Genomic DNA, 22,159 nt, shown 5'->3' on the forward strand with positions numbered 1-22,159 from the left:
AAAACACCAGTTATATGCATTGGTGAGAAAGTAATCTATGTTGAATTTTAGGTTAATAGTGATGATCCTATACAAACACACTAGTGTAAATAAGTATTTTATTTTGGTTTTAACATTTCCATTTATGGAGATAACTCTGCCTCCTAGGGAGCTTATTCAACTTCTGGACTTTTGTTTGGTCATCAGCTTTATGGCATATTATTTGGTTCTAATTAATCATACAGAGAACCAGTTTCATTAATTGTTTTGATAACACTGGTGCATTTATGATCATTTATAAGTCAAGCACAGTTGGTAATGGTGGTGATGTAGCATTCCCTGAAAGCAGTAAGGTTGATGCAAAATATCTGTCCTTATTAGGCAATTTCCTATGCTAAGAGACAGTGCTGAAACATCCTTCAGTGTATGAAATACAGTTGTATTCCACTTTATTAGAAGCCTCTCTGTTTAAAGCAATATATTTTTAAACCTTCCAAAATCTTAAGCTATCTTTCAGTGAACAATGAATCAGATAACTTATCTTCGTTGTCCTCAATAGCCTTCTTAATAGACACACAATTTCCACAATTACTTTTATCACCGATTATCCAATTAGCCACTTCAAGACTTGTGCATGCTACTGTTCCCGTCCTTCCCTGTGTGATGGTTTGGGTGTTACCTGCCCCCTCACTCATTGTAAATCACTCAGACTATACTTAGCCGGCTCTGGAAATTGAACGAAGCTTCTATTTACAGCTTAGCACAATATACAAGCAGATATTTACAATATATATACAGTTATATATGGAAATATACAAGTTAAAAGGTAATACAGAAACACAACACCCCTCCCAAAAACCTCAGTCCCCAGGAGGGGCTCCCAACCGCCCTTCCACCTTCTCCCACTCCTCTCTACCTTACCCCAGATGTTGCCTCGTGCCCAAGGAAGAATGGAGGGTCGGCCAGGGTAGTTAGGAAGCAGGTGGATTAACTAGGTTAGATTAAAGACAGAAATACAGCTCAAAGCCCGGACAGAGAGCAGCTACCTTATCTATGTTTGGATTCTTGCTCTCATACCTCTCAGCAAGCCTATGATTGAAGTAGACATCATCACTGATTCCCCTGCAGAGCCTGTAATCTAGTTCTTTTCATCAAAACATTCTAGCTAGCTTCAAACTAGCACACTCTGTTTGCACTAAACTTTATCATCAGGACTGCTGATCTATGCTTTTCCTCCAGGTGGTTCTGGTCTCTTCCAGGCTGGTATCCAAGGGGGGACTTCAGAACCATCTCAGAGACAGAAGTGGATTATTTAGCAGCTTCACTGTTTCTATGTTAAAGTCAAGATTCCATGGTACGCATAAAATGTAATTAAATATTTATTTATCAACTGATGCTGTTGAAAATAATTTTGGTGCTTCAAGAGTTAACCTCCCACCATGTTCTTGGTCTTATCCCATTGCTAATATGGTTTGCTTGTTGAGTTCCTCTGGGTGTTGAATGAGAGGAACTTGTGAGTGGCCTCTGGTTTTACCAGGGTACAATGGAGGAAGTCTGTAGTGGCTGAAATTCCCCCTCACATATAGACCCAGGTGAGTGGTGAACAGGCTACCTTCCAAAAGCAGAACCTGGGGCACATGGGCATAGATTGATGGGGAACAACTCAGACTAAGAAACTTCACTTTTCTAGGACATTACTAACTACAAAGCAAGAAGGCATTTTGCAGAATGAAAGGTTCTCCACTTGTAGCAAGGCCTCACTCTCAACATCCTGGCTTTCAGCATACTCACCCCTGCCCTGGTAAGAGCCTCAGTATGAAGGACATTTGTTTAGTGTGGCCAAGTGCAAGAAAAACAATAAGGTAAAGATAGGGGAGAACACCACATGAGAAGAGCTGAAGCAAAATTTATACAGGAACTCTCAGCACCTGTTTAAAGACAGGTCCACACATCATGTTCTCTACTCACTGTTAAAGACACTCAGGATTGGGAGAAGTCAAGTCATCACATGGGATATGTAATGTTTTCTGCTTCTCCCCACTTGCTTTCTTCTTACAGGAGGTTGAAAAATCACAAGAAACAAATAATAGATCACAAAAATAAGAATTGAATTATTATTTTGCTCTGTTGCAGAGTTTATGAAGAAAGTCTCACAAACTTAACTTCAGTGTTTTGTAGAAACCCAAGACTGTATGCTCCTTTTTTTTTCCCTGTCTGCTAAGCATTGCACTCAATTCCAACACAGGACTATGATTAAAGCAAGTCTATGCCCCTGCACCATCTTCACAGCCATTGTCAAGACTGTGTCTCTATGATACATCATTAAACCAGAGAGCAGCACCATCATTACGATTCATCTACAGTGGGAAGCACACAGCCTTCTGCAGTGCACTGCACCCATATGTTTGTTTATTGGTGGCAGGCCCAGGCCCTGGGTTGTTGATTATACAGTAAGCACCTGCCCATAGCAGATCTGGCCCGGGGCAGACTTCCTGCTACAGCGCCACAGCTCCCCGAAATGAGATTTATGCAAACTGGCTAAAAGCTGTGATGTCACAGCGCACTGACAGACCCAAGGGCTATCTCCTTTGTACAGACGTATGATAAAATCAGGAACTTCACATACAACTCGGAAGAAGTTCACCTCAGAACCTATTAGGGTAAACTATGAAAACTTGTTAGGGTCCTTCTCCCGTCCTGAGATCCATCACTGCAAAAGGGACATCACAGAGTCCAAGGATCTCATTTCTTTTCTTTTTTTTTTTCCCTCTTTTTTTTTTTAATGTGATTTTTTCTTTAAATCAGTTGTTCTGGATGTTTGAAAACTGAATTAAGAAAAATTCCCTCAGAAGTTGGCTGAATGTTGCAAGCTTGCAAAATGGAAGGATTTCCCCTCATTCCCCCTGTAAGTATATGAGGTTTATTTCTAATATGGATTATGTGGCTAAGTAGCAAAAGGGAAAGTAACCTGGGTTTTATTATTTGAGCATATCTCTGCTTTGGACTGCATTTGCTGTGCCAGGAAGTTTGGCTTAGGCCAATACATAAAGCTAAAGACAACAATGCAATGAATGGGAAATTAACATTTCCTCTCTCAACTTACATCTGATTTTGATCTCCATTTGTTTTCACAGATTAAATCTATGACATTTCTGCACAATATGCACATAGCAAATGTTTTTCTTCAGTGATATAATGCCAAGTATTCTTCAGGTTGTAATTCTTAATCATCTGGAATGTGTGATATAATTTATGTATTTAACGTTCCACCAGTCTGTGAAAGAAGAGTTGCTGAATGCTGATTTTACTTACTGCAGATTTTAGGACACTTAGTTTCTAACTTCAGCTCCTCTTGTACTGAATTTGCTTGAATATATTTGCTATGAAAAATCAAATGGTAAATGAGAAGAGAAGAACTTTAGCACTTCATTGTCTTTCGATGTTTTCGATATGCTCATGAGGCTGTTTGCATTCTTTCTGAAACATTGTTACACCGCTGTAATTTGTCCTCTGATGAGTTCGCAAAGTATTACTTCTGAAGAACGTGATGCCACTAATCTGTTATTCAGAAACAAACCTTAATGGGAAATCTTTAACCAGAATGGGTAAAAGAGGCTCTAACTAGATTTTATTAAGTTTGGAGAAGCTGAAGAAATATCAGATGTTTTACTTGGCTTTTCCTGTGGTAGATGACTTACAGCAATTATTTTACGCGTTAGGAAAACAAAATGAGACAATACAGATCCAACAGTCCTTTTAACAAAACTTGTATCAAGTTTTCTTTTTGTCTTGTCCCATCTAATGAAGGTTAAAGATATATGTCCTTATCTTCCACCCAGAAAGATGGCCCTTTGAATTCGTCACATGTCTGGCATCCAGACAGACTGAAAAAATAAGTTTTCTTTTGGGGAGATTGTTTTTTCTAGCAGTTCATAATTACTGTCCCTGAAATTCCTGATCTACCCAAAGAGTGAAAAGACTAAAAAATCTTTTTTCCTTTTCTTAAATACACTGCCATTGGATCTACCATAAATGTATCAGGACAGGAGCATGAAAAGAAACTGAGAAAATGAAAAAAGCACAAAAGTACACAGAGATTTCTCAAAGTTACTTGTTGGCCTTAAAAAAAAAGTGGTAGTTTTCTGGACATGTTTTTTTTCCTTCTCCTTAATACTGAATTCCAGCACAAACATTTAATGTAGCACAGTCTGGCTTATATTCTAATTCATGTTGTGGTAAATATTCTGTCTGAACTCCGTTCAATTGAATTGTACAACAGGTAGTGAAAATACAACTAAGTTTTTTAGGATGTTGGGTGGTGGTAGGACTAGGGGGAATGGATCCCAGATAGAGGAAGGCAAATTCAGATTAGACGTTAGGAAGAAGTTCTTTACCATACAGTGGTGAGACACTGAAATAAGTTGCCCAGGGAGGTGGTGGAAGCCCTATCCCAGGAGGTCTTTAAGGCCAGGCTGGATACAGCTCTGGGCAATCTGCTCTAGTGGAAAGCGTCCCTGCCTCCCATGAGCAGTAGTTAGAACTAGATGATCCTTGAGGTCTCTTCCAACCCTAACAATTCTATGATTCTAACTTGCAGGAGCACTTGACAGGGCAGTTTGTTTCTTATTTTGAGATTAAAATGTCCAAAACCGAATAATTCTGTGGTTTGTACTTTCAAAATTGTATTAAGTGCACTTTGAGCACTGGCCTTTAGAGGCCCCACAGGGCATCGTTATAAATGTCTGTGCCTCCTGGGACTCTTTCAGTGGGGAGTCATCAACCTGTTTCTGACAGGAGTTTCTGTGAAGCAATACTTCCCTCCTCTGAGCCTCCCCTTTCATCTGAGGGTGGGTCAGCAACTGCCTTCCTCTTGACTCCTCCAGGAGAGTCTTATCTTTCATTTGGAAAGCACTGCTCTCATGGTTTAAAAGTACTACATCTTTCTCTAAAGAGTAGGAATTTTGTATGGAAAAGTACCTCAAGCTAGGTCCATGCATTTCAGTGCATGATGGAATCTTGTGCTGCAGGTGAAAAACTATTAAGTCCAGCATCTCTGCCTAAAGAGTTCCTAGTTATATGTGGATCCCTATGTAGAGGTCTGTAGAAATTGCAGCTTTAAACAGAATTGCATTTGAGAGCAAACATGCCCCAGAGTAGCACCCTGTTCCACAGAACTGTGTTGCCAGCATGGTCCAGTGAGGCCAGCCTAATGGGCAGTCATGCTAATATTTTTACTCATCTTTTCTCAAATAGTTATACCATTTTTTTTGCAAGGAAATATGGTTAATCTTGGCCTTAAAACTTGTCTCAGAAACTTATCATTGGAAACTCTGTGGACTAATTCTGAATCACATGCTAGTGAATGGTTATGCCAGGATACCAGGATCAGCATTTAGTAACTTTACAATCACCTGGAAACATCTGACAAAGTCTTGCTGAGTAACAAGATTTTCAGATTGCTATTCAGTTGAGACCTCAGTATTTCTCTTAACCAATGCCAACCAAGCTTTCTTCATAAGTCTAACAGCTTTCAGGACAAAGAAGGAAGATGGAGGCGACTTTCCATTTATTAAAGTCTGTGACAGATAAAGTATTGTTTGCTGACCTCCTGCTTGAGGTTGGAATATGGGTTTAGACAGCATACTGCACCTCACGGCACGCAGGAAAGGAGATACAGACTTCAGACCTGAGCTATGAGTTACTACCAAAGCTTTCTGTCACTCTTCTACACAAAAACAATTGATAGAACAAATGGTCATTGACGTCTGTTAAACATTAAACTGCAATATTCTTTGGCATTCTTTGTTATTTGTCAGTAGAAACGAAACAAGTCAGTGCCACAGAAGCACCAGTAAGTAAGATGACAGAATGAGTGTGGGTGGGGAGGTTCCAGAGAAGGACAGGGCAAGTGGGTAAAGGCTGGTACAAGAGGCAACAGCAGCACATCGTGAAAACTCTTCTCTCTTAACTAGATAAATAGCTTTCAATAAAACTGTAAAAATCCCAAAGATTAAATCAGGTTCTTGGTAATTGTTTCTCTAATTAATTGAGGAAAATATCCCACCTTCCCAGGGGATAATCAGAGAGAATCCATGCTATACCGTCCCCTTTAGCTATTATCTAACTAAGTTTATGATATATGAATTTCTAAATACTGAACAGCTGTCTTCCCATATTAGTTACTGTACCCTTGAAAATGAGTACGCCATAGGTCTAAAGATTAGGAGTGAATGCATATAACTAGTCATGGTATGAGACAACACCGAGAAAATACGAACAGGAAAACCAGACGCATGAGAGATAATCCATGCTTTACTGCCTCGTTTGATCACCCCTCTGGAATCTGGAAAATAGGTCATAATTTCCATGAAATCTTTGTATAGACGAAAGGCAATTCTACTGGACTGATTCGAAAAGACAGACTGCACCTACATCCTCTGGAGACCAGAAAAAAGAGAGGTCCCTTCACTGGCATCCCTGCTATGGATACAATTAAGCAACTATTTGCTTCTTTTACTTCATGTTTCCCTTAGATTGTCTTCTTTGTGGCTTACCATCTTCTCAAGAGATCCCCAAAGTGATTGTCCACCACCACTGATTACATTGTGACGTGACTGCCAGGCAATGGATTTGTTCCTCAGGCTCTGACCATGAGTCTGATGCCCAGTTAGTGTGCATTCTGGAACTCATGGTGGTTAAGCAATTTTACCAGTGTATTTTAATATGATACACTAAAGCAGCATACAGCAGCTCCTAAGGATCTACCAAGGTCCAAAGTAATTTTAAAGCTATTTTCTGGGTTTTTTTGTGTTCTGATTCCTTAACCCTCTAGAAATAAGGCTCTCTTTTTCATGATCTAATCTCTTCAATGCCATAATAGAAATCACATCCCTAGAAAAGGTCAATTTTTAAATCCCTGAATTCCCAAAGAACACATTGAAAGAGGTAACTGAAAGAATTAAGAAATGAAGAGTTAATGAGCAATGGTAACTCCGATCTAGTTTTCACCAGAAAAAAAAATCTTTTTCTTTTGCCAGCTGCTTATCTACCACCTCCATCTGGATTTTAATGGCAGCTGCTGCCTTAAGTTTCATGTTCTCAAGTAGTCCAGAGAACCATTTTTGGCAGGCTATTAATTACCATAGCCAAAGCTTTCAAAATGCTGGTGTCCCAGATCCAGATATGAAACAGATTTATGGAGGGACATGAGGATTTGGGAGATACAGATAGGCAAATGAACATACAAAGATATGAACATAAAAAAATATGTCCATCATGTAAGTTGCGCTGTTCTTTGCTTTAAAAGTAGTTATGCTTAAGTAATAATCAGAAGAAAAATGTTTCTATTAGTACTTGCTAGAAATATTTTCCTTTCTAAGGAAGATGCTTGAGTTTTACATTGCTGCCGACACCATAAGAATTTGTTCAGATGGGAAGAAAATATCGTAACAAACTTAACTGGACAAAAGTTTATTTTAGCAAAGCTTTGTGAAGGACTCCACCCTGTTCTAAACCTCTCAGTTCTGGAAAAGGCAAACCCAAACGTTAAACGAAGCAAAAGAATTGTGCAGACCTAACAATAAACAGACCACCTTTACTGAAACAGCATTAGGTATTATCACTGGACTACTAGGTGTGGGGAGGAAGACAAGTGGGAAAGTTACCCTAAGTTACTTGTATTAATAGCACAAAGAGGACTCTAGGTCTATAACTAAGCATCCAATAGGTGACAATTTAGTATCTGACCCACATTTAGACATGTCACATCTTCTCTGTGTGTACCTATCAGCCTTATGCAGCTCGCTTGAACTGTCTGAAAGACATCTGAAAATGTTTTCATGCCCTATGTCCACATCATTACCCTCTTAGAGATCTCACCACAGTGAGATCGCCCAGAAACACTCAGAATAACATACTTAGATAAAACAAGTTTCTGCTTTCTCTTTCGTGTACAAAAGGAAAAATAACAATGATAACAAGTGTCTGTCATTACCAAAGGAAGGTTTTCCTGGTTGTTATGGCATCTTGGCTTGGGACTGGTATCCAAGACTGCTCTATTAAGTAGATGAGAGAAGGTTGGAGGGCAAGATACCTTGTGTAATACCACGAGACAAGTTCTGCTACACAGACTGGTCTAAGGAGTAGCATTAATTGTATTTTTTACATTCTTTTTCCCACCTGCAAATCAGTGGTGTCCAGCATTTTACTCCTGCCAATTCAATAAGAACTTAAAGCCTCACCTTCTCCCCCCCTCTTCTTTCCTTAGTCAATCTAAAATGTCTTGGCATCTCCCCTTCACTACATGAATAATTTCTAAAGCATTTGTGTAAGCCCAGACTTCTAAAAATTCCTATTCTTTTTACAGCCCTCTGAAGATATGGTACCCTATGAGTCAGACCTCTACCGACCGCCCCATGACTATTACCAGTATCTCAACAGTGATGGAGAGAGTCATGGTGGTAAGTGAAAAAATATCTCCTTGGAGTGTAAAATCTTACGGGATTACGAAGGAAAGAGATCTTGGATGTTCAGGAAGAGAACAAACATATTAATGTGATCTATAATGTATAGGAACATACTTTTAAATAAGATACCAATAATATTTTGTTCTGTTTAATGGCATTGTTCCAACCAAGCAACTACAACATGATTTCTCTGAAAGATGATTTTAGAAAAGTACTGAATAATGAAAGGAGCCTTCAGGACGTTCAGTGTACTGCCAGGAAGGTGGGATCTCATAATCTCTTTCTTCATTAGCTTTGCCACATTTTTACTTTCCTCTGTAAATCAAAAGCACTCTGCTTGTCTCAACACTCTTTGAGAACATGGATTTACAATCCTGTATTTCTCATCTTGTGTCCACATCTCCAGAGACTGTTTGACACAGGTCTTTGATTTGTGCCTTCATTTTAATTACATTTCCTTGGTATTTGGCTTTTTCAACTGCATCTATTTCTTTCTTTTGAGCTCTTTCTCATGCTGCCACACCTAGCTTTAACTTTCACTCTTCCTCCAGAACACCCAACTACTTCCTCTCTCAAAATCTATGTAAAACTTCCTTGTAGCTGCTTGTATGTAAACCTAGATCAATGTAAAAATATGGGGGGGGGGGGAAATTGCTTCAGTTTACATATATGATTTCAAAGATTTGGTGTCTTTGTATTTCTATGCCATCTGTGCAGAGGGAGAGTCTTGCTCTGCAAATTTTGTCTGATGTGCAATACAATGGTCCAGCAACACCACCCTGGAAATATTAGAGTCAATATTGACTCAGGAAGGAAAAGCACCGTTCTATTGTATCACTTGTGGCAGTCCCTCCAGATCCTGGAATTTCCCTAAAAGACTCCCACTGATATAGCAGCTAGATCCATCACTGCTTAAATTAAGACATCTAACAGCTTTACAGCAGAGCACTGTTTTATCTGGGGCAACAGAAGCTACTTTAAAGAAAAACAAGTTACAGAACAGGATTGTTCTCAGCATTTAATTTAAAAAGATTCCTACCTAAATTTGTTCTCTACATTGCATTAAAGTAACACCTATAATATTCTTAATGCCTGGAGATAATTCAGTTTTTCTAAGTTATCTCACGGCATCTGTCAAGTGACATTAATAAAATCCAGTGAATTCCACATGGAAATTCAGGGTTTTTACATTATAACCTACATGTGTTTACAGACCCATAAAATAAAGATAACATTTATTAACTCAGAAGGCAATTGTGACAATTAAACAATAACTACAAAAGATGCCACGTAGGAAAAAGCACTGGGAAATATTTTTTCTGTCATTAAATCTAAGCTATCTCAAGCAATGATAACCCTTTATCTTCCATAATATTATCATCTCATCTGGTTTACTGCCCATTTTACTGTTGGCAGGCTTTCCCAACCTTACACTGCTCTGATCATTAATACATTTTTACTCATCACAATCAATAAAAAAACCCAAACTTGAAAGTCTGGGTTGATGAAAAGCTTAACATGAACCAGCAGTGTGCACATGCAGCCCAGACAGCAACCATGTCCTGGGCTGCATCAAGAAAAGCGTGGCCAGCAGGGCAAGGGAGGTGATTCTCCCCATTTACTCTGCTCTCATGAGACCTCACTTGAAGTATTGTGTATAGTTTTGGAGTCCCCAACACAAGAAGGACATGGAACTGTTGGAGTGAGTCCAGAGGAGGCCATGAAGATGCTCAGAGGGCTGGAGCAGCTCTGCTATGAGGACAGGCTGGAGCTCTTCAGACAGTAGAAGGGAAGGCTTTGAGGAGACCTTGTAGTAGCCTTCCAGTATCTAAAGGGGGCCTACAAGAAAGCTGGGGAGGGACTATTGACAAGGTCTTGTAATGACAGGACAAGAGGTAATGGGTTTAAACTGGAAGAGGGGAGATTCAAATTAGATTTTAGGAAAGGTAAGACACTGGAACAGGTTGTCCAGGGAGGCTGTGGATGCTCCCTCTCTGGAGGTGTTCAAGGCCAGGCTGGATGAGGCCTCGAGTGACCTGTTCTAGTGGGAGGTGTCCCTGCCTATGGTGTGGGGTTGGAATTGGATGATCTTTGAGGTGCCTTCCAACCTAAACCATTCTATGGTTCTCCTAAAGACCCCCAAAAAAGCTTAATGCCATGACTGCAACAGGAAGTGATTCTGGAAGAGGCAGCTTAAGCCTTGTCTACATATTTCAATCAACTTTTTATTTATGACAGCACCTGTAATGTAGTTGGTTTTATGCAAAAATCTCCTATGCCCTACGCTTTTCTGGATTGGTCAGAGCCCAGAAGACCAATGAACAATCAAACAATACAAAGGAGAGGGAAACCCACAAATTATCACATTTTGATACTTTCCTAAAAATATCGACAAACCTAGTTTTGTCTTTCATTGTGTTAACATGACAGAAGCAGTGGGTCATGAGAAAAGCTGTGCAGAAGTTCAGGAAAGGGACATCACAAACTAATTCTAGAAACAGGTACTAAGCATTCATAACAATATGGATAAAAGCACAACCATTGAAAACAGGCAAAGATAAAGAACAGATAAGGTACTGCAGTGATAGCAGTAAAGTGAGAGTAAAACATGATTAATAGAAAAAAAGAAGAAAGAAGTAAGACATAAGACAAAATTATGAGAAAGGAGTTCCACTTTGGGTACAGCGGGATCACTGGCAGTACATACAAAATAATACAAACAAAAGCTACCAGACAAAGTAAATATATACTGCAAGACAGAAAAACACTTCTGACTTTGCTGATAAGAGACTGCTAAAGAAACAAAAGGTCTTGCTCACGTGTCAGACTACATTCCTTCACTGCTAGTAAATTTGCTTTGAGAATGGGAGACGGCAAATACCTTAATCTGTAGGTCTGTGCTATGTCCATTACTATCACTTTTCTAGAAGATAATGCTGATGGCAACCCCTACACTATGGTTATGTCAGCAGGCAGTAAAGTAAAAATTAATATGTAAGAGATCATTGCCAATAAGTGAATACTAAATTTAACAAGCAAAACCACACTATGAAATATCCATCACTATATCCACCATTCTCATTTATTTTGTGAACTGCAGTTTGACTGTTTGTAAATACAGTAATATGTACAACGACACTCACACAGGACAGAAGGTACTTCAAGTAATCCTGTATTAGTCCATCACCATACCATGAGCCTGTATGCTAGTAAGTCTGTAAACGTAATACAGCATATTTGGTAAGACTAATGCAATCTTAGACATTACAAAATCCCACTGTAGCTTTGTTTCTAAGTTATTACTAAACAGTACTGGTTTAGTAAAAATCACTTTCATATGAAGCTGAATGCTAATCCTTGTTTACTTCATTGCTAGCCTCATGGAACTTACTGGATTTCCTGATGTGGGATTTTTTTTTCAATCCATCTCCTTGATTAATATGGTCATCTAAAAATGTCAGCTTTGATTTTATTGGGATTTTAGCCTATATGAAAGTGAAGGAAAGTCCAAACATGCGAACCTTCGTATTAAATGTTATCTGAAAAACAGAAAGAACTTAAAACTTCATTAAAAAATCCCCTTGTTTCAAAGTCATTCTCATGATTTGCTGGGGCCTGACTCATAGATTTTTGAACATTTGGCATTATGAAAATCACAAAGCTTGTAAAGTGAGAGCTAATGAGATCCTACTGTTGTTACAGATAGACTGCTTCACTGCCTAGGAGCACAGCATGTCACTAAACAGAGAGCAGTTCTGTAGGGAATCAAGACATTAATTTTACACTGTCCTTCAGTACTTTTCTCCTTCCCTATATGTTTTTATCTTTGCTTGTTTTGTCAGATGAGCAAAACACAGTGGGAACATCTAAGCTGTGCCATGTGGCACTGTGCAAGAAACCATCTCCGGATTCAGAGTTTGAAAGTCTGTACAGCAGAGAGCTGAACTGCTGAAAGGCAGCAGCTCAGACCTCACAAGTACAGCCAAGCCAGCCCAGGCAGAGTGCTGTGCTGACAGAGCAATCATGTTTCCGGTTCAAGAGCTGGCTCATGGATTTCTGCATGGTTTGCACTGTGCAGCGCAGATTTACCCTGTTATTCCACTTCATAATAAATCCCTTCTGAAAGCCTATTTCATATTTTAACTGCTGGTTTTAACATTATTCATATAATAGAACAGAAGCAAAGCAATCTACATTGGCCAGAAGATGACAGAGAAAATTAAGTTCAGTTTTCTTACTTGGAGAGTGTGAATCTATCTATGCTGGATATTAACAAAATGCCTTTGGGTTCACTATTGCTTCCCAACAGGCTAACATCCTCCCTGCCATGGGAGGGAGTTCAGAATTCATGAGTGTCCTTCCTCTAACCTTTCACTACATACAAGACCAAAACAAACACAATCTCCATGTCTCTATAAGAGAGAATTTTTTTCACATCCTCTTTCACTTCAGATGAAATTTTTCATAATGACTCCATTGTGTAGCTATAGTTTGGCTTTTAATTACATGTTCCTTTACCCAAAGAGGAGACACTTCCCATTTCTGAAATTTTCCTCTAATTCCCTCCACCTTTAAGTTTTTGATTAAAGAAGAGAACTGCTCTTTATCATAACACTTGCAAAGAGTTTAAGTAGCTGATGATAACTCTTAACAACTGCAGATACAGATATTTAGATTCTTTTTTTTGCATGTGCAGTAACTTGGCCAGATGGTTACCCTCAGAGGAGCTTGAGAAGGCAGAGTTTAAAATCTGTGGTGTTTTCCTTAAAAACACTGTGAAATTATAGATAATTTAGGGGAAAAAAAGACTTCTTCTGTCATAACTTGAATATTTGCACAGAAATTTGTGTTGATCTAATTTCTGTCAGATTTCTTTTGTAATATATTAGTATCATGTGGTCACTTCAACTCCCTAAATGCTGTGCTATCAGTACCATTCTAACCAAATGCGTTCACCTCCTCACCTAATTCCATAAAAAAGGAATTTAGTAATGACTAGGTTAAATGTTACATAGTGATTAACAACAGTATGTACAAATAATGTTCCATAAGGTAATTTATTTGCCAGGAAGGAGTTTAAAAGAACAGTTCTGATGGTAGCGGAAGCCTTGTCATAGGCTTCAAAAAAACCCCAAGAGGTATCCTGAAACATAAAAACATGACTGCTGATAAAAAAATATTTAAGAAGAATCAGAAGTAGGCCACTCAGAGCATGCATGAATACTAATGGCTATGCATTTTGGAAACACACAGTGTCCTATCTTGAAGCACCATAGTTATTACGAGTAAGACATTCCACAGCTGAAGATTAGCCACTGGCAATCTCAGAGACTTCTGCCTTTAGTTTATCATCCTCACACTTAGGCATTGATCCCATCTGCTTTAGATTAGCAAAGACAAGGGGTCTTTGAGCATAAACACTGCCATCTGACAGAGGACTTTATGCACAAGGAACAGAGACAGATCATTGCAAAAGAACAAGACTATACATTACTCCTGTGACGTATTACACAGGCTGCATATGGTACTTGGAGCCTCAATGGCTGGCTCTATGTGGAGAAATCTGCAGTAATTTAACCCAGAAAAATGCATGAGTTAGTGTGCCTCAGATTTCCAAGTAAAGAAAAAAGTTTCAAGCTGAAAGTGCCCACAGTCTCCTACCAGGATAGACAGACTTAGCTGACCTGTAGATTCAAAATTACACTTTCTGTGATTTCCTGGAGTGGAGCAGATGCAAATGTAAAAGCATCTGGGTACTTTGCAACTATGAAATCCACTTTTTTCACCAGAGAAAAGAGACTTTTTTCTCTAGCACTACACCACAAAGAAATGCTTAATTATAACTGTGAGCTATAAAATCCATACATAGCACACAGAAAAAGCTATAAAATAAAGAAATTGCAAAGCAATGCAGCAACTCTCTGGTGCTTTTGCAAGCACCTTTCTAACCCTTTAACAAGCAGTTACATGGTTTATCCACAAATTACAAAGGCAGGAATGATAAAAAAGTAAACACTGGTGTGATAAATGGTCTGATAGAGCCTCTAAATAAGTTTGTACAGGCATGTGCCATAAATGCAGCTAAAAGAGCTTACAGCTTCTCAGGTACAGGTGTGTTTACTACGAGCATATCAGTGAGTGCCCTCTAAAGGAAACCACATCCCAAGTCACTATCCCAGATTGCAAATTCTCTGTGTGAGATTAGACCTAACCATTTGACACCCTAAGTGAGGAAGGATGAGGAGACAGAAGCTGAGAGAAAGAACAAAACTGGAACTTAAGAAGCAATGCTTACAACACATTGGTGTCCAGATAATGTCATACATGATAGCATCATATTGTAGAATGAGACAACTGCTCCTTTGTAAATTCAGTACAACTGGAACAACATGTTCAGTTCTGTCCATCGCATTGTCGGAAGGATTTCAGCAGTGGGAGGGAAGCTGGAAAAGTGCATGAGTAGGGGAGTAAGCATGCTGATTTATACGGAAAGACTGAGCTAAAGACATGCATCTGGGCTGAATGATAGGAGAAGATTGCAAGGGTACATGATAGCAACCTGAAAATAAATGAAGGGTAGGCTAGAAGTTATTTATAATAATACAAGGGAAGAAAACTCAAAATAGTAACAAACAAAGTAGAACTGTTGCAATGAATAACATGAAGACATTTCAGCCATGCATAAAATTATGTATGAACAGTTAAACAGTCAGAGCAGAGGATGTGATGCCGACTTTGATTTTAAAAACAGAGTGCAACAAATACATGCATAACTATGCAGCTGTTGTATGTAGGAGAGAAACAGATTTTCCAATGTTTCATACTTCCTCTAGCAGATTTACATTTTGAGCAGCAAATATGAGATTCTAAATATTTTGGAGGCTTCTCTTGAACTAAAAAAACCCAGAAATCTAAAATGGAGAATTATATGGAATTTAATTTCAGAAGTGAATAAATCAGGAAACAGAGTAATGGTTATCAGAGTACATTTTTATGTTTCAGGGGATAAAAGTCTGTATTATCACAGAAGCTTCAAATGTACTAGAGAGATTAAAAATGCTGAGAAAGAGACTTCAACAGAACTGAGCTGCGCTGTAAACAGCGTACACCAGACTGTCGCAACAGTTCATCCTTTTGTTCTACTGTACTGGTACTGAAAAATGTGTGACATGCAACACACAATTACAGGAGATACCTAGCAATGTGTTGTGCCTCTTCTGCAGGATTCCCAAGATTTTGCTACCAGAGTAAAATAAAGACCAAAGATAAATTTCTGAATAATATGTACATTTTCTCTATCTCCTTATTTCCACACCATGGGGAAGAGTGTAATGAGAATATGACAGCATGTATATCAGTAGAATTTGTGGCTTCAAGGACAAAAATGTTAATTTGTTACCATCTCTCCCTGGAAAAGGTGCCAGCATTAACGTCTTTTGCATCTTGTGCAAGATTACCATTGAAATTCATCTTTCCATCTGAGTGGCCTGAGTATTACTTTCCAGCCAGAGGCATCTCTGAGATTAGCATAAGAAACTACATAAATCTATATAGATTGTCATCAGAGACAGACAAATGAACAGGTATGGTGTGGTGAGAGTAGAAAGGTCAATGACAAGAGTAGGAACCAAAGAAAGACAGCTGAATCCCATGTTTCTTATTTTTGTAACAACAATCTCTTTTCATTTTCTTTAGATCATTACTGGGAATATCATCCACACCATGTACACAGTGAGTTTGAGCCCTTTGGAGACAATCACTTCACAGAACTGCAGAGTGTACAGCCTCCCCAGCTTCAGCAGCTGTACAGGCACATGGAGATTGAACAAATGCATGTCTTGGATTCAACAATCCCAACCACACACATTGGCCTCAACCACCAGGTATGGTTAGCAGCCTTTATTCTGCATATAGGATAGTAGTTAAAGGTAAGGAAAATAATGCATCAGGTATTGCATATTCATACATGAAAGAGATCACTAGAATTAATTAAACAAACTTCTGTTTAATTTGTAATGAAGATCAACTGGTTTGAAATTGTGCAGAGGAACTGGACCTAAAAAGCTATTGACTGTAATAGCAAGGGTATCTATGACTATTGGGAAATACTCTGAGACTCAAAGTAGCAGGAAGGTGCTAAATATTTAGAAACAACCCTGACAATTGTACATGACTTGTACAAAAAATGCTAACATAGACAAGTCACTGGTAATTCTACCACAGTGAAACAGGGTATGGACAATCTACTTGTGTTTTTACCTGAAAGTAATTCAGTCATGAGCTAAAACACACTGTCTTATCTCAGACTGTTCAGATTTTACACTAAGCTTGTCATCTCCCTGTAAAAAATACTCCATTGTGCAGTCACCAAAGTGCCAGGGAATTCTCACTAAAACAGAAATATAAGGGGTTCCTTTGTATTGCAAAGATACTAAGCAAACTGAAATAGTATACTGTATTAACAAAAAACAAAGAAAGAAAAAGAAAAAGTTAACCATGTCAAAAGGAAATTGACTGACTGCAAGCCATAAAAATTTTCACCTACTGCTCAGGAAAAAAAAATCAGGAATAGAATATAAGGTGTAGATACAAACAAAGAATTAGGAACAGAAAGTTACAAATATAAAAAATAGTGCTTCATGAAACAGCAGTCTGTAGGAAGCTTCAAGTTGTTTCAGTTGCTCACTGCAACTGCTCATAATAACCAACCAAAGGCAAAGAATAAAAATTATCCCCTTTATGGATGCCCTTGCAAGCACCATGAAACACAATAGATGATGCTTCTGTTTATCCCACTTAGCATCATTTTCAGGGCAAAGGGCAGAGAATTGATTTAATTGCAATTTTGATCAAGAGCTCTGTGCTTTTTCTCCCCTACCCCCTACTAAGCTGCAGAAGATATTAGTGGGTATAATTGACCACTACCCTCCTCCTCCTTACCAGCTGGGGATCTTTGACATCTTACTTTAACCTAAAGAAGCTCATGCAAGTGGTACTTGGCGTGCCCTGAGGTCCAGACTTTGGTGTGCCTCAGCCATAGTCCCAGGCAACACATGGCACTATTCAAAGCATTTTCAAAGAAACAGAACTAGGCAGTAAGCTTTAATCCTCCATTGAATTTGCCAGTTACTAACTGCACCCATGCTTGCTGTGCAACATCAGAGTTACAGTTTGCAAATAAAGGAAGAATATGCAAAGATATTTCTACAATTTGCTATTGATATCACATTATTTTGTGAAATCAAATTTGAAGCTAGAGATGTTCTGGACAAGATTTCTTTTAAGTTTTGCTAGCATGCCAACAGGTTGTCTCACAAAAACCAAGATAGGGGAAGAAAAAGTAGTCATTTTGAAGGGAGAATTAAAGAAAAGGCAGGAAAACTCTGAAGGGTGTTATAAAGAGGAAAAATCACAAATCGATGCCACAGACCCTGAGACATCAGAATATGGAAAGTAGCTAGTAGTTTCTTCAGCTTTTTCTCTCCAGAACTGAATTAGTAACCTGCCCCTTTCAAACACATTACCAGGTCCTCTGTAACATTAACTGTGTGACTCTGTATGTACCGAGTTCAGGTGCAAAGTGTAAGGAAAAATACAGCAAAACAGGGAAAGTGAGGACAGTGTGGGGGAAGTTTACTCAACTCCCCAGGGTGGCAAGAGACACCTCTTTCACAGCACTCTCCCACCATCCCCCTCCAGCCCCAGAGAAGTGGTTCTCTTACTCCCACATACACCGCAATGCATTTCAGGTTTCCACAACTTTTTTCCTCTGCAGAGGCATTGGTCCCACCTTCTCGTTCCCCTTCCCCCATGGCAGAGTCTCTCCCTTCCTTCCTACCCCTGTTTCCGTGGCTTTCTTAACTGTAAAAAGCTAAAGGTGACTCTGTGGTGAGGGCTGAAGTTTCTCTGGTGGAGATCTGGCAGGAAGCTTACACACAGTCTTACCCAATCCTGGCCTTCCTGCCAGACTGGCTCCAGCCAATCTGCCAACTCATTAACCGCCAGCTGCTGTGCCCCAAACCCAGCCCTTTGCACACTTCTTATTGGGACATCCTAAACTGGTACAAAACTCATCTGAAAAGCTCAACAAAGGGTGGGTTGTGTGACTCATGAAGTGAACACCCACTCCTCACTTCAGTGCCCAAGGTCCCCTGGGAAACAATCAGGCTCAAGCTGTCCCTTCTTCATGGAGGGAACAACAGCAATTCTAAAAGAGCTTGCTTTCCAAAGTTATTATCTATCCCATTTCACGACAAGCACATTCTATATGCTGCTGGGTTTGGGTGGTTAGTTTATTTAAATGTAGGAATTGGGTTCTTACTCCATGACCCTCAGACTGATCTCTCGTTCCTAAATAAGAAGCTGCAGTAATTCATGGCAACTCATCATGATACCTAACAAACCAGACTATAACTGAGAATTTAGAGTGTATTCCACATGGCTCCTAACAAGACCTCTATACAGGGCAAGAGAATTCAGCTTGCCAGCTTTGCTGATGAGAAATTCCCATTAATGTGAAATTTTCAAACAAGCCACTTTGAAAAGATAATGTGAGCCAATATGATGTATTCTTCATCACAGTGTTAAGGCCATTCCCCTCCTCACAGGGGAATTAAGGACAGGAAAATGACAGCACCATGTAGCCCCACCTCCAGAGCTGGAAGCAGTCTGTAGGGATTCAGTGCTGTCAGAGGGTCCTATGCCTGAGGAATGAAGAGGACAAAAGAACTAAAGCCAGACAAATTAGCAATGCTAGGGCAGAACTGTTCAGCTCTTTTGAACTTGAAAGAATAGTTCCAGAAGATCTGGGTTAAAAAAACAAAAAAGTTGTTCCCAAAAGCAGTTTTACACCGTGTCTAGGCAACATGGTTCAGAAACTCAGTAGGAAGAATGCTTCCTTTGGGGAGGTATGGGGGAAGAGGGGCAATATCACATGCATAGGGTATTACATGGGAAAGTTCTGGCTTTCACAACCTTATTATTGCTCCTTCCTTCTTGTAAAGATGCATTTTTGTGTTGACTGTTAGCTCAAAGTGTTTCTTAATTGCATGGTATTTATTACAAGTGTCAGCAACTAAATCGCTCAATTATAACCCTAAAAACCCCCATATACCTACTACTTTCTCCCTTGTCTTCTGGGTAACACCCGACACAACATTTCCTTATCTCAATGCTCCACTGCCTGTCACTGCCTCCTTCCTCTACTACTCTTTTCTCCCCAAGGTGCCCTATTTGCCCCGGATGTGCCTACAGTACTCCTCTCCACCACAGCCCAGTTCTGATGAGGAGGACATAGAGAGGCAGAGCCCCCCATTAGAGGTATCAGATGGGGAGACTGATGGTATGGACCCTGGACCTGGAATTATGCATGGAGAAACAGGTCAGTGAAGATAATTTCCATTAAAAGATGGGGGAAATCAAGGCAAAAATGCCAAAGAAATACTTTTATTAAAAAATATTTGGCTGCCTGCTCAGTGCCTGAGAGTCAGGTTCTGTATAACCTGCCCGAATTAGGTTCATACGAATTTCAAACTGGTCCATGTTTTTTGGTTAGCTTCAAATTAGCAAATTAATTTCAAAACAAGAGTTTGGTCTTTGGAATTTCTTATTCGTGTTTTTTCTTCTTGGTGCATCAATTCACATGATGTGCTCAAAGTGTAACACTTCCCATTGTTCTGAATGTTGCAAACTGAAAAAGTCATGTGACTGAGGAGCTAGATGACATAGTTATAAGGATTATATATGTTCTTCTGTTTCACCAGAAACTGCAAGCTAATATTAATGTCTTTCTTCTCTGACTCTCACACAGGCAGCAAGAAGAAAATACGCCTCTATCAGTTCCTTCTGGACCTTCTTCGCAGTGGAGACATGAAGGACAGCATCTGGTGGGTGGACAAAGAAAAAGGTACTTTCCAGTTCTCCTCCAAACACAAAGAGGCACTGGCACACCGCTGGGGCATCCAGAAAGGCAATCGCAAGAAAATGACCTACCAGAAGATGGCACGGGCTTTGAGAAACTACGGCAAGACAGGGGAGGTCAAAAAAGTCAAGAAGAAGCTGACCTACCAGTTCAGTGGAGAGGTGATGGGAAGAGGGGTCACTGATAGGAAGCATTATCCTCACTGAGGCCATGGGACCCTAAGCAAGAGAAATATTAAGACCTCCTGGCTGAATACCAGCAGAGGAGATGGACGCATCTTTCCCTTTGCTTCCTGTTCCCCCTTCTCTGCCTTTAAACAGCCTTTACTGTCAGATGTTTCTGGTACGAATTCCCTTCAGCATCTGAGAATCCTAAACATGACAGAATTCTTTGCTTCCATTCCACAAGCTGGACAGAGTTGGGAAATTTAAACAATGTACAAATATATAATTGTCAGTAAAGATTATTTTGATTGTATTGTAACTAAAGAATACAGCTGATGAAGTTGAAGTTTTGCCTTCAAAGGTAGTGCTGTGTCCTTCACAGTGACACTGCATTAGCTTACAGCTTTCATACTAGCATTAATACAGACTCTGCCGCAACTCTCAAAGCTAGAGAGAAGTTTGCAGATCTTGGAATGATACTTGTTCTTTTAAATAGTAATAACATGTACATATTTAATAAAATTTGATATAATGAAGTTCTGGTGTTTGCATAATAAATGATTACTTCACAAGCAGATCTTGCGTGCATTCAGTTATGCAGATACAGCCCAGGTGTGGTACTTGATCAAAAAGCACACTGGGCCTTATCCCTCTGTCACTGATTTTTAATTTATTTAGAAATATTGTTAATGCTGTCAAACTAAGTAACAAAGACAACAGGTGAGCTACATGACTGTGAAAGGGACTACCAAACTGATGTCAGTTTCCAAATACATAAATCTATGTATTTGTCATTATGTTTTCCTATGCAAGTTATGCCCTGCCAGTTGAATAATTTCTATTAACTTATACCAAGAATGGCATTTACAGCTCTACCTGGTTTGGAACATAACAATTAACCATCTTCTTCTGTGGTTTTACTCATTTTCCTGTTCCTGTTCTTGCCTCTTGCTTGTTTACCCCCACAGTGATATCTTGACTGTAGCTTATGAACCTTTCCTGGAAGTAAGTTGTATTTAATCATGTCTTTGCAGAATTCTAGTGTAAAAGGTTTCAAACTTTTAACTGTGGATAATTAACTAATAACAACTGCATTGTATAGACTACACTCAAAGTGCAAAATAAAAGATAATTCAACACCTGAGTTACCACAGTGGAGTTACCCAGTACATGTAAACTTATAGAAGGCAACCAAAGTCAGCCAACACTAAAAAAAATTAGCACTTTAACTTTTAACATTAACTAACATAACCCAACTGTATTTAAACATTCAGATATCAGGAAACATCCTGACTCTTCCAAAAGAGATAAGGTGAAATGATATAGGTCTAGAATGGAAAGGTTTGTTCAACAATATTAAAATGTAGTAGAACATGCCAAAAGTGACAATTTGGAGGTCGTAACTAAGTAATGTAACTAAGGGACTTGAAGCTTTTCAGAGATTGCTCTTCACTGAAACCAAAAATAGTTGAAAGTGATAAGTTTCTTCCAGCCCCAAGTTCTCAAAATTCTATCAAAACCTACACTACCAATCTCAGTGTGGAAGTGAGAAGTCTGGTGATATCACTGGGCTACAGTGTTTCCTTGGAGCCAAAAAGAATTGACCTTGAAGACAAAATGAATCAAACTCC

The 22,159-nt window shown here is 39.2% G+C and overlaps 1 protein-coding gene across 2 annotated transcripts in view; it reads left to right on the plus strand.

Moving 5' to 3' along the window:
* SPI1 (Spi-1 proto-oncogene) overlaps positions 1-21,064 on the plus strand; it is a 52,937-nt gene extending 31,873 nt beyond the window's left edge. The window contains exons 1-5 of one of the 2 annotated variants that reach the window (XM_064144850.1): positions 2,598-2,884; positions 8,345-8,438; positions 16,140-16,327; positions 19,668-19,824; positions 20,254-21,064. In XM_064144850.1, coding sequence (XP_064000920.1) covers positions 2,840-2,884; positions 8,345-8,438; positions 16,140-16,327; positions 19,668-19,824; positions 20,254-20,570 — 801 coding nt within the window. In that variant the 5' untranslated portion in view covers positions 2,598-2,839 and the 3' untranslated portion in view covers positions 20,571-21,064. Of the gene's footprint in view, positions 1-2,597; positions 2,885-8,344; positions 8,439-16,139; positions 16,328-19,667; positions 19,825-20,253 lie in introns of those variants that run through there. The other variant, XM_064144859.1, reaches the window with a different exon arrangement.
* The last annotated feature ends 1,095 nt before the right edge of the window (positions 21,065-22,159 follow it).

This window comes from Pogoniulus pusillus, chromosome 1 (genome assembly GCF_015220805.1).
Source record: "Pogoniulus pusillus isolate bPogPus1 chromosome 1, bPogPus1.pri, whole genome shotgun sequence".
NCBI classification, from domain to species: domain Eukaryota; kingdom Metazoa; phylum Chordata; class Aves; order Piciformes; family Lybiidae; genus Pogoniulus; species Pogoniulus pusillus.